We start from the raw sequence: 10,458 nt of genomic DNA, 5'->3' as shown, positions 1-10,458 counted from the left end.
TCGGCACTGGATCGCCGAACAAAAGGCTTCTGTTCGGCTGAACAGTGCCGAACAGAAGCCTTCTGTTCGGCAACCCTCAACCGAACAGATCTGTTCGGCTGCACAGTGCCAAACAGAAGGCTTCTGTCCGGCACTGTTCAGCCGAACAGAAGCCTTTTGTTCGGCGATCCAGTGCCGAACGGAGCACGAACCGTGAAAAAAAAAATTTCGGGAGAAGCCGGCGAGGTGGTTCCGGGAGAAGCCGGCGAGGTGGTCGGAGATCGGGAGAATGCCGGCGACGAGAGGGAGAAGGGGGAACGGGGGGGTTTTGGGCGTTGGCGAGGTGTTTTGGAGGGGAAGAGCGGGGTGGGGGGGGGTTTGGGGGTGTAGAGAGCAATTTAGGTGAGGGGGTGGGGAGGGTGGGGGGTAATTTAGGAATTTTTAATTTTTTAGGGGTGTCCTTAGCAAATGGGGGGGTGTAGAGAGTATTTAATTTTTTTTTAATTTTTGGGGGGTGTCCTGAGCAATAGGGGGGGTGTATATAGAACTACCCATTTGTGGACCTACGGACGTACTTCGACTTTATTTGGCACTTGCTATGAGTCATATCTGTGTGTATGAGGATTTATACGTACTTTCGGCCTTAATGCATTTGCATGTCATCTAGTCTACACTATACATCATGCAAATGGTTCTCTAGCATTGTTACTGTAAGATGCTAATTTTTATGTGGATTGTGTGGAGATTTTTACAAGACAATACCAAGCCGATGTATTGTTACAGACTGCAACTAGGATAGTCCAACTAAGCTAAATGGTTTGGCAATCAGAGAGGAGGGGGCCAACCAATGACAACAGTGGAGCTGATCGGTTTTAGTATGGATGTATATATACATATCCATGAGATCAGCTGCCGAATTTCATACGATGATCCACATAGGTCCAAGACAACCATCTACAGCTTTAGCCATATTATATTTTCTCTGTTTTTCTGCTTGATAAAAGTTATTCTGCTTTTTCAATGATAGCACCAAACATATTTCCTTCCAATTTTAGTTAATGTTATTTATTTCAATTTAAACAACTACTAACCAATTTACTTTTATATCCGTTTTAACTAACATTTGATTGAAAGCTTATTTTGGCATGGTTTTACAACAACAATTTGCTTTATTGTGATTTTTCCATATCTCATATTTACCATTGCTTTTGATCTTGATTCCATTTTCATAATGTTGGTGTTATGTTGGCTTTTAGTTGTTTTGGTAAGGATTGATTACAAGTTTGGATGGCTGAATGGCAACTGATGCAATTCAATGAGGGGTAATGATGCACTAGTTTATATTTCCGAATATTTAATAATATACGCACTTGCATTTTATTTTAATATAACTAATCTGAAAATGTTTAGGGGACCGACAAGCTAACTCATGATTTGTGCATCTTTTCCTTTGAAGAAGCGTCATCCTTTGATAACAAGTTGCCAACAGGAGGTCGACATACTTCGGACATTGTTAAGATGATTTTCCCGTTATTTTGGTTTCAAAACAGGAAATCATGAATTATGTCCTTCAATTCACTAAATTTTTGTTTCAAGATTGGGAGCAGAGATGATCGTAGGCCGGGCTTCGTGTCACATCCCGAAGCCAAAGCGTAACAGGCGCCACATGCCTGAATGGCAGACCATACAAACATGCAAAGTTATAGATCATATCAAAGAAACAATTCTTAAAAATTAATTTAATCAAAATCTTATACAAATAATTTTTACAGTCAATTATTCCAAAGTGATATAAGTCAGCATATGCTTACTTATTTATTCAAATCAAATAAAATATTCTAACTAGTATAAATAGTCTAACTATAACTCCAAAAAAAAAAACAGAGAATATCTTTAGAAGATCTAGTGCACTCCCCCAAGTCCCAAGCAATTATGAATCTGGATCTGAAAAATATAGAAAAAAAAAAGATAATGAACTATACTGGCCCAATAAACAACATAATACCCTAAAGTGGGGTTTAAGCATGCAAAAAAATAAGTAGTTAAAGCTCAAGATATTGACTGAAAATAAATCAATATTCGAATAATACAATTATGTTTTTTGAAGTTTACTATTATTTTTATAAACTAATAATAGAAACCCAATATCGGCCATATAATCTAGTGGTATGGGTCAGAATGCACAGTGCCAAATGCTACTACTCTTAACTATCGGTGGTTCGGTGTCCAAATACCACTATTCTAATCATTGGTGGTTTGGTGTCGAAACCAATTTCTCAGATTACAAGTCGACAAGGCTAACGAATAATCTTCATTGGTGGAGCCAGATCATAGCCGTATTGAGAATATATACATATGAAACAAATTTCATAATTTACCCAATTATATTTTTAAATTTTATAATATAATAATTTCAATCATAACAGTAACATGTCTGACCCATTTAACCAAGTATCAAATAGATATTATAATTAAATTTAATTTTTATTTTACCAAAAATTTAGAAAATACACTTTGGAGCATTAGATTACGTATCTTTTCTTGCTTCGAAATTCCACTTCAATTAGACGGACCGGGTTCACCTGTTTTAATATTATTAAAATAATTCATCACCATCTTAGAAGCTAAGCAAAGTCAAAAATTAAAATACTATTGAGGATACGATCCCATACCCCTAAATCAGATTAGTCAAGTAGCAATACCCGACTACCTGCTCGATGCGAGGAAGGTGAACTTAACTAGTCAGATTCAAACATGATTTAGGGGACTCAAAAAAGATTAATAGTGGCCAAATTTCAAAAAGAAATTTAGATCCCTAAGCCAAGATCAACTTAGATTCGAGCAAGAAGAAAAACAAGGCTTTCACTAAGATCCCTGTGCCTATCTAGAGAGAGAGAGAGAGAGAGGAGATAGAATCTCAATCTGGATTAAATCAAGGGCCTGGTCCTGGTCTTGGTTGTTAGTGGCACCGATCATCCCTACATCTAATTTAAAAGCCAAACAGAAAATAACAGCTAGAAAAATAAATCATTTTTTTAAATAAATAAATAAATGAATTAGGATAAAATAGGAAGAAAAAGAAGAAATAAGAAGAAGAAGAAAATGTAAAGGAAGAGAGGGAAGAGGAGAGGAAAGAGGCTGGTTCGTCTTGTAATCACATGAAGGAGGTGGGGTTACCAAAGGCGGTAGTGACAATAGAGCTTGGCCAGGGATAGTGGTTTCCGATGAGCTTTGTAGTGGCAAGGCTCAGAACGGGGAAGATAAGATAGCAAAGGGCTTCTAGAGAGGGAAGACAGGAGTTCGGCAGTAGCATTTGGTTGAGGTGGTGCAGTAGCTACTAGAGAAGAAAGAGAGAAAGAGGAGAGCTTTTTGAGGTAGACCGAACAAAGGGAACTCAAGAATTTATAAGGATTTTGGAAGAGGTGACAAGCTCGAATTGAGCAACCGTTCGCTGATTGCAGCGACGCTCAACGGCTGTTCGCACCATCCCGACGAATCCTTAGCTACCACAGCTAAGGTGGCCTTATCCCAACCGCTCAAGGATAGGGCAGAGAAGGAATGAAACATCCTCCTCTATTTCTATCCCAATTTCTTTTTATAATTTTCCAATTGAAGTCGGTGGGCACCACCGACTTCAATCTAGGATGGGCCCAATTAGGCCGATTTTTATACTTCGAGCCTAAACTATATTCATTTTTAGTTAGACTTCGGGCTGGGCCTATTTAAAATTTAACATTTTCTGTACTCAAACCCAGCCAATGATCAGCTCTAATTATGAGTTAATTGATTATATCTATGTAGATTGGGCACATTATCTTGGAAATATTTATGTACATGCACAAATTTTTCCTTTCCCATTTCCAATCTATGTGTAACAAAATATTTGTAACGAGACTTGCATGATGATGGCATCTTTTTAAATTTAATGAAATAGACATATATTTCTCACTGATATGTAGTTATTGGTCATCTACCAGATATTTATTCTGCCACTTTAACATTTTAAACTATGTGAATCATTCGATTATTCTTATCAAACCTCCCAACAAAAAACTTTAATTCCAGGACAGCCAATATTTGAGTTCCAACCCCTTCAAGAGTAAATAATCAAGTTCCCAAGATTTAGCAAATTTTCTGCTTCCAATAGAAAACAAACACTCAAACCTTGAAGATTGGCTAAATTTAAACTAATATAAGGGCTCGAACATATACAAAGCTTTTCGTTCTCCTGCAGTATCATGCCATAGCCTGGTAAACCACATATTTAGCCTCGCATTACTCTTGAACTTGCCATAGGACTTAGCCAATTTTTTGTATCAAATACAAATGACCTTTCACTATACTATGCACAAGTATCATACAATGTAATAACAACCAAGGAAAAAGTAATTTAAATTAGATACTGGTACAAGATAATACACAATACTATATTATATTAAATTATCTCGTAGTTGCGATAAGTTACACTGTTAAAATATATAATACACATATTACATTACACTACAGTATTTTACATATTTAATATTCTAATATCATATTTTATTATATTACGTGATATATTAATAATCAAAGAACCTCATGCTGTTATGAGATGCTTTTAAATTACATAATTGTGATGACACCAAGTTATCAAGAGTGTGATAAGTTCAAGAAACAAAAACAAGCATATCTTAGTAATTGTCATGTCTGCAATGCTCTTATGGATGTTAAAAGCATTAGACTTTTAAAAGCAATATTATAGATTAATATATATTATTAAAAAATCTAGCTGTCTAAAATGTTAGGTGTTTGCTATCCATTTTCAATGCATTCTTGAAAATCACATATTTAATATCAAATGACAAAGTCTATGCTTTTCCTACAAAATGAACCCAACTTTCCAATAAAAACCTCATGCTATTATAGATGCCTGTAAATTACACAGCTGTGATGACACCAAGTTATCAAGAGTGTGATAAGTTCAATAGAGAAAATCAAGCATATCTTAGCGCTTGTCATGTACGCAAATACTGCTGCTTATGACAAACAGAATCATCAATGTTCATGAAAGGGAAACAGGCCATATCCATAATTCAGTACCTTCTCCATCATTTAGAGAACTGGTACAGGTGTTACAGACCATTTGGTTGTGGGAAAACAATGCTACTGAGAAGGAAATTTTCCTTCGTAAGTTAAAAAGAAAAAGAAAAAGAAGCAAGCAAGAATATTGGTATGCATCTGTAGAATATACAAGTTGACACTAGAAAGCTTAGCTTGAGATGGCAGTGATGTACCTCAGCATACAAATAAAATCTTGATGCATAAACCAACATATCATTGGAGATACACCACTCTACTGGTAGTGCATTCTCCAACTGCCTTGCTGAAATAGTGTACAATCCTTGAACATCATCACAGGTATATGATACTGATCAGTTGTAAAATGGGCACCTGTTCTAATTGTAGGAGCACAAGACTTTGCAGCCCTGACAGGTCAGCGTCACACAGCCCCCTGCAAAGAAAGTAGTGCACCGCATCAAAAGCCTGTTTAATGAATTTGGTAAAACTGGCAATTAAAATGATAATAAACCACGATCAGTTTAACATACTACCATGATTATACTAGTTTGGGCAACATAGGCAATCAAATACAGCAAAACCCTAACAACCACCACATACAGAAAGTAATTTACCATCTAGCCGTCATCAGCTTAAAAAATCTCAATATATTTTCCTTCAAAATTTTCTTAAATGTTTTAAAAAAGAGGTAGCAACTGCTTAATATTTATGTTACCATGATGTTATACCAATTCACGCAGACATATAGATGACTAGAGACTGCAGACAAACTAAAGGGTACACTACTGTGTTATGTGCAGAATCAGTTCTTAATCATTGCATTTCAAAGTTAAATTAAAATATGCAGAAATCTATAGTGATGTGCTGCACATATCAAATGGAAAAAAAGACAAAGGGAAATCTAAATCTTCCAGTCTAAAATTTGATTTTCATGCTCAGGGTCTAATATTGCAGACTCACATATAATAGAAATCTGAATTCTTCCATCATTTTATTTTGTGATTAATTACTTTTTAATAACCTGGGATGTTACATTAGATTTATAATAAATGGTCGAATGTAGCACGATATGAAGAGAATAAAGAGTAAAAAGAGACATACCGAAGGCCAACTCTGGTGAGTAGAGCTGCATGCATCAATCATTCCCATAAAGCAATATAAATAATTCCTCATCAGTTATTGCTCCAAGCTCCATTGCCCTTTCCAAAGCAGTTAAACCCCCACCATCTTTAATCGATGTACGCACACCCCTGAGTAATAACAAATATTATGAATGAACTCATTTTAGAATTTGGATAGTAGATTCCAGCATATACATTGATTCTCATAATCAGTATAGTTTCCTAAAAAATTAACATTACTTGGGAGATATTCATGTCTCAAGTTTTCCGTAAAATTCAATTTTTCTTTTTAGATCTCACTCAGGTTGTTGACGATCTTTTCCAATACAGCCAACTTTATGCATTAAATCATCTACAAAGAACCTTGAAAGCCGATGAGAGATTGGAAAGTTGATGAGTGATGGTATCTACCCAACTAAGATTCTTTTAAAAAGCCAAGAAAGATTGTGTGGTTGCGAGATACCTCTGTGCCATCCCAGACATGTCTGAATAGACATTTGCAGAAAATGCACGAATTGAAGGTTGAAAACTTCATTACTATCAAAACCCTAAAAGAGTATTCCTCCAAAAGTCTCATGGTACTATAGTACAGAATTGACATCCAACGTCTAGACTCCACTATAAGTTTGTGCAAATACAACCTACCAAACTATTGCTATCCACCAGCAATCAGAATCTTACAATGACCTTGCAGAAATCAAACAAAATCATAACAATAAAATCAATGTCATTACCTTGTTGCAACAGTTAACATACTAGAGCTCTTTTGGGGTGCTTGATCTTGTCAAATACCAGCATCTTTGAATGACATTATTGAAATATGTTAACTGCTTACTGTGCATATTTTTGTTCCTTAATTATTCTTTTATGAAGTCTCCATCGCGCCTTTTTATTCTGTCTAGCATCGCTTGGCATTTTTCTTTTAGTTCCAATATTTGGGTTTCTTTTAAAAACTGCACATTTTTTTTGTATTGGACCACTTTTATTTGTCTATGATATTGATAGTTCAGAAGGCCTGTTTTCACAACCACTTCATGAAAAATATCAGCACAGCCTTGAGTAACTCCATTTATTGGTTACTTTGTTTTATCATCCATGCTTATATACTCTAGGGTTAGACCCCATAGCCAATTTCCTCAGGCTTCACTTCATCCTTTTAGTTTCTAGGTCTTTTGCCATCAAATCTTATTTGCTTCCTTCTTTAGGATCTTCCATCCATGGCTTTATCATGTTTGGCCATCACATGAGTGACTTTCTAGTTTCCTGTAGGTCTCAATCAAGCCCTTTGCACTTGTTCTTCTTCAAAAATCAGTTACGTCCAACAACTAAAGTGGCTATGTTAGCTCGCCCATTAAGGAATTTAACAACTTATTTTTTGAACCTTATCTTGCACTGTTTGTCAATGACTAATTGTAAAATATTAAACATTCCAGTGCACATGCTCATGGTAGATTTCCTTTGAAGCATCCTTGAACTGTAGATCAGTAGAACCATAAGTTGTTTTATTAAGTTCCAAACTGACTTCACTAAGCCAACTCCCTCACCCAAAAATAACCCTTGGGCTTTTGATTCCCATTTGTTCACTCAATTATACACAAAATGTTTATTAAGATTTCTTGTGTAAACAACTTACATATCTATTATCTTAACCGTGCAGCTCCAAGGGAAACCAATCTAATCTTTATCATGTTAGTTTCCCATGCCTTTTTTTGCATAATTTGTGGATTGACCTTAAGATACCTACCATGAGACTAAGTTCATCAAATTGCTTGAAATCTCATAAAGCATACTTGGGAAACAAGTTTTCTTCGTTAAACTTGTCAGCCCTGCAGTTTCAGAAACCACTATCAGATTCGAATTTTCGAACACTTTGCCTTTAGAGGATTCAGTGACTGTCCTACTATTGACTCTTAACATTTGTCCTGACTGTTGCATAAACCCCTAAGATTAGCTATCATGTTAATGCACCATCTCAATGTCCACATCCTAGCTCCCATGTGAGACATTCAATTTTCCTAGCAGTATGTTTTGACCATCAGCCAAGGATTGCCAAACCGGTACCAGGTGCCACACCGGCCGACGCCCGATCCGGTTCGGTGCCGGTTCGAACTGAACAGAACCGTCTGGTTTCGTCCAGTTCTAGCTGGTTCCGGCCGGTGTTATTGCAGTTCCGGCCCCATAGTAACGGGGCCGGAACCATTTTCCATAAGTAAACCGACCCGGTTAGAGACTGGGTCGGCTCGGTTTGGCCCGAACCAGGCCGCCCGATTCAGCAATCCTTTCCATCAGCACACTTATTTTACCTTGTCAACAATCATGTACCCATAAGGACCATCTCATTGTAAACATTTCAGATAAGCATCATGGTCACTTTCATTCGATGAGGGCAAACTCCCAGCAAAAACCGTGCATGCTTCACAACAAAAACATGTTTCAACATGTTGTCATTTCTCTCTGTTTCATTAGCATGCAAGGCAGTACAGTGATTGTACATTTGAATATGCCACATTCCTACTTGAGCTGCTTCTCAATTGTAGTTGTAAATATCGGTTGATGCCCAATAAGATGGTGCTTTACTTCTTTATTTGCTTCTCAAATTCGAGTCATAAGATGTATTACAGTGATAACATTATCAGAGAAATTTATATGACTACACGCGAATATCTAACTGCATTATCAAAACAAGAAATGACTTGAGTTTAATTCATTGGCTGTGCTTTAGGTATATTAGCAAATATCTACTTCATCCTAAAATCTTATAATCAAGTTGACAAGTCCTGTTTTATCCACAGAAGACAAGTAACATGCATGATTTAAGTTTTGGCAAGACCAGACAACCATAGAAAAGAAAGGTCCTCATGTACATACCTTCTAATAAGATACTTAGCAAGGCTGTCATTTCTCTTGAAGATACAATGGTGGAGAGGCGTCCTTCCATGGAAGTCCTGGATATTAATGTCAGCACCAAACTGTAGCAGTAACTCCACCGTCACCGGATCACCAATATGACATGCTAAATGTAATAGGGAACAACCTTGCATACAACTTCCAGGCTCCCCAGAATCCTTAATTTTCTGACAATTTGCGGGATCAAATTGCTTCCTCTCTATAAATCCTCTACTTCTTGATGTTGGTGTATCTGCAGTGTGATAAAGATCATTACAGACCTCATCACATCTAATGTTGGGACTTGCATTTGATGCCACAAGGAGGCGATATGCTCCTCGTATATCGTTAGATTTAACTGCATCCCAAATGCGGATTGTTTGTGGAGGAATATCAGGCTGGGTTGGTTCTTTGCCAATTAGAAGTTTATCCACATACTGCAAGGAAAAAATAAACTTCAGAATAACGCCAAAGCATCCAGAGCTATATATATGACTGACAAGCAGAAAATCTATTCAAGCAGAGAAGTCCCCAGGAAACTACACTTTAAACTTGCATAATTGCAAGTTCTATAAGTAATGAAAGCTACGTGACAAGAACAAGAAATTCTGAAGATGTTTTGTGTATTGATACATTCATTAAACATTTAAATGAATTTCTTCCACTGTTAAAAACTTCATCACTATGCTGGTTCCAATAATCCTGATCCCCCCCTCGTGTGTATGTCCGTGAAGAAAATAGAAACAGGAAGGGTCAACTTGTCATTGGGACTTCAGACTGCACTATGGAATCCATCGGCCACTTTATACACTATCTAGTAGGTATTTATTTATTTCTCACTAATATTTCTCTTTGACTCACTTCATAGATTTCTTAGGACTGCCATTAGTATGATCACTCTTATCGCGAGGACATCTAAGAAACGAGTCGTTCAAAGGCTTAGTGGTCTGAAGTTTGAGTAAAAGGGCCCTTGTTGACCCTATAATTAATTTTGATGATCACAAAACTTTGTGGTATGATTACTAATATTTATGTTGCAAGAAAAATATTATTTTGTAGGAAGAATAGCAAGAGATCTAATGATTTTCAAAAAGAATGCCAAAAAAATAGTCAAGGAGCCGACTCCTGAAAGCCTTGAGTTGACTCTGGCACAAATGGTAACTTTGGCACAGAGCTCGAGTCGACTCCAACATTCCAAGAGCCGACTCCCACAGGAAAAAGGCAGAAACACACTTTTGAAAGAACAGTATGCAAGTCGACTCCCGACTTATGCAAGCTGTCTCCCGCAAAAAATGATAGAATGTTATTTTTGAAGAGCTCGATCTCGAGCCGACTTCCAACAAATGCGAGACGTCTTCTATCTCAGACGAGCCGACTCCCAGAATGGCCGAGTCGACTTCAAGTCTGCTGACAC

The 10,458-nt window shown here is 36.9% G+C and overlaps 1 protein-coding gene across 3 annotated transcripts in view; it reads right to left on the bottom strand.

Annotated features, from left to right (window-relative positions):
• Positions 1 to 4,961: 4,961 nt before the first annotated feature.
• The window catches only part of LOC103719139 (ADP-ribosylation factor GTPase-activating protein AGD2-like), a 45,678-nt gene continuing 40,181 nt past the window's right edge, over positions 4,962 to 10,458 (bottom strand). For all 3 annotated transcript variants that reach the window (XM_008808241.4, XM_039123687.1, XM_039123686.1), the window contains 3 exons: positions 9,027 to 9,481; positions 6,139 to 6,287; positions 4,962 to 5,470 (listed from right to left, as the gene is read on the bottom strand). In XM_008808241.4, the coding sequence (XP_008806463.4) occupies positions 6,173 to 6,287; positions 9,027 to 9,481 (570 nt within the window). In that variant the 3' untranslated portion in view covers positions 4,962 to 5,470; positions 6,139 to 6,172. The remainder of the gene's footprint in view (positions 5,471 to 6,138; positions 6,288 to 9,026; positions 9,482 to 10,458) is intronic.

This window comes from Phoenix dactylifera, chromosome 2, assembly GCF_009389715.1.
Source record: "Phoenix dactylifera cultivar Barhee BC4 chromosome 2, palm_55x_up_171113_PBpolish2nd_filt_p, whole genome shotgun sequence".
NCBI classification, from domain to species: Eukaryota; Viridiplantae; Streptophyta; class Magnoliopsida; order Arecales; family Arecaceae; genus Phoenix; species Phoenix dactylifera.
This window is presented reverse-complemented; position numbering and strand designations above follow the sequence as displayed.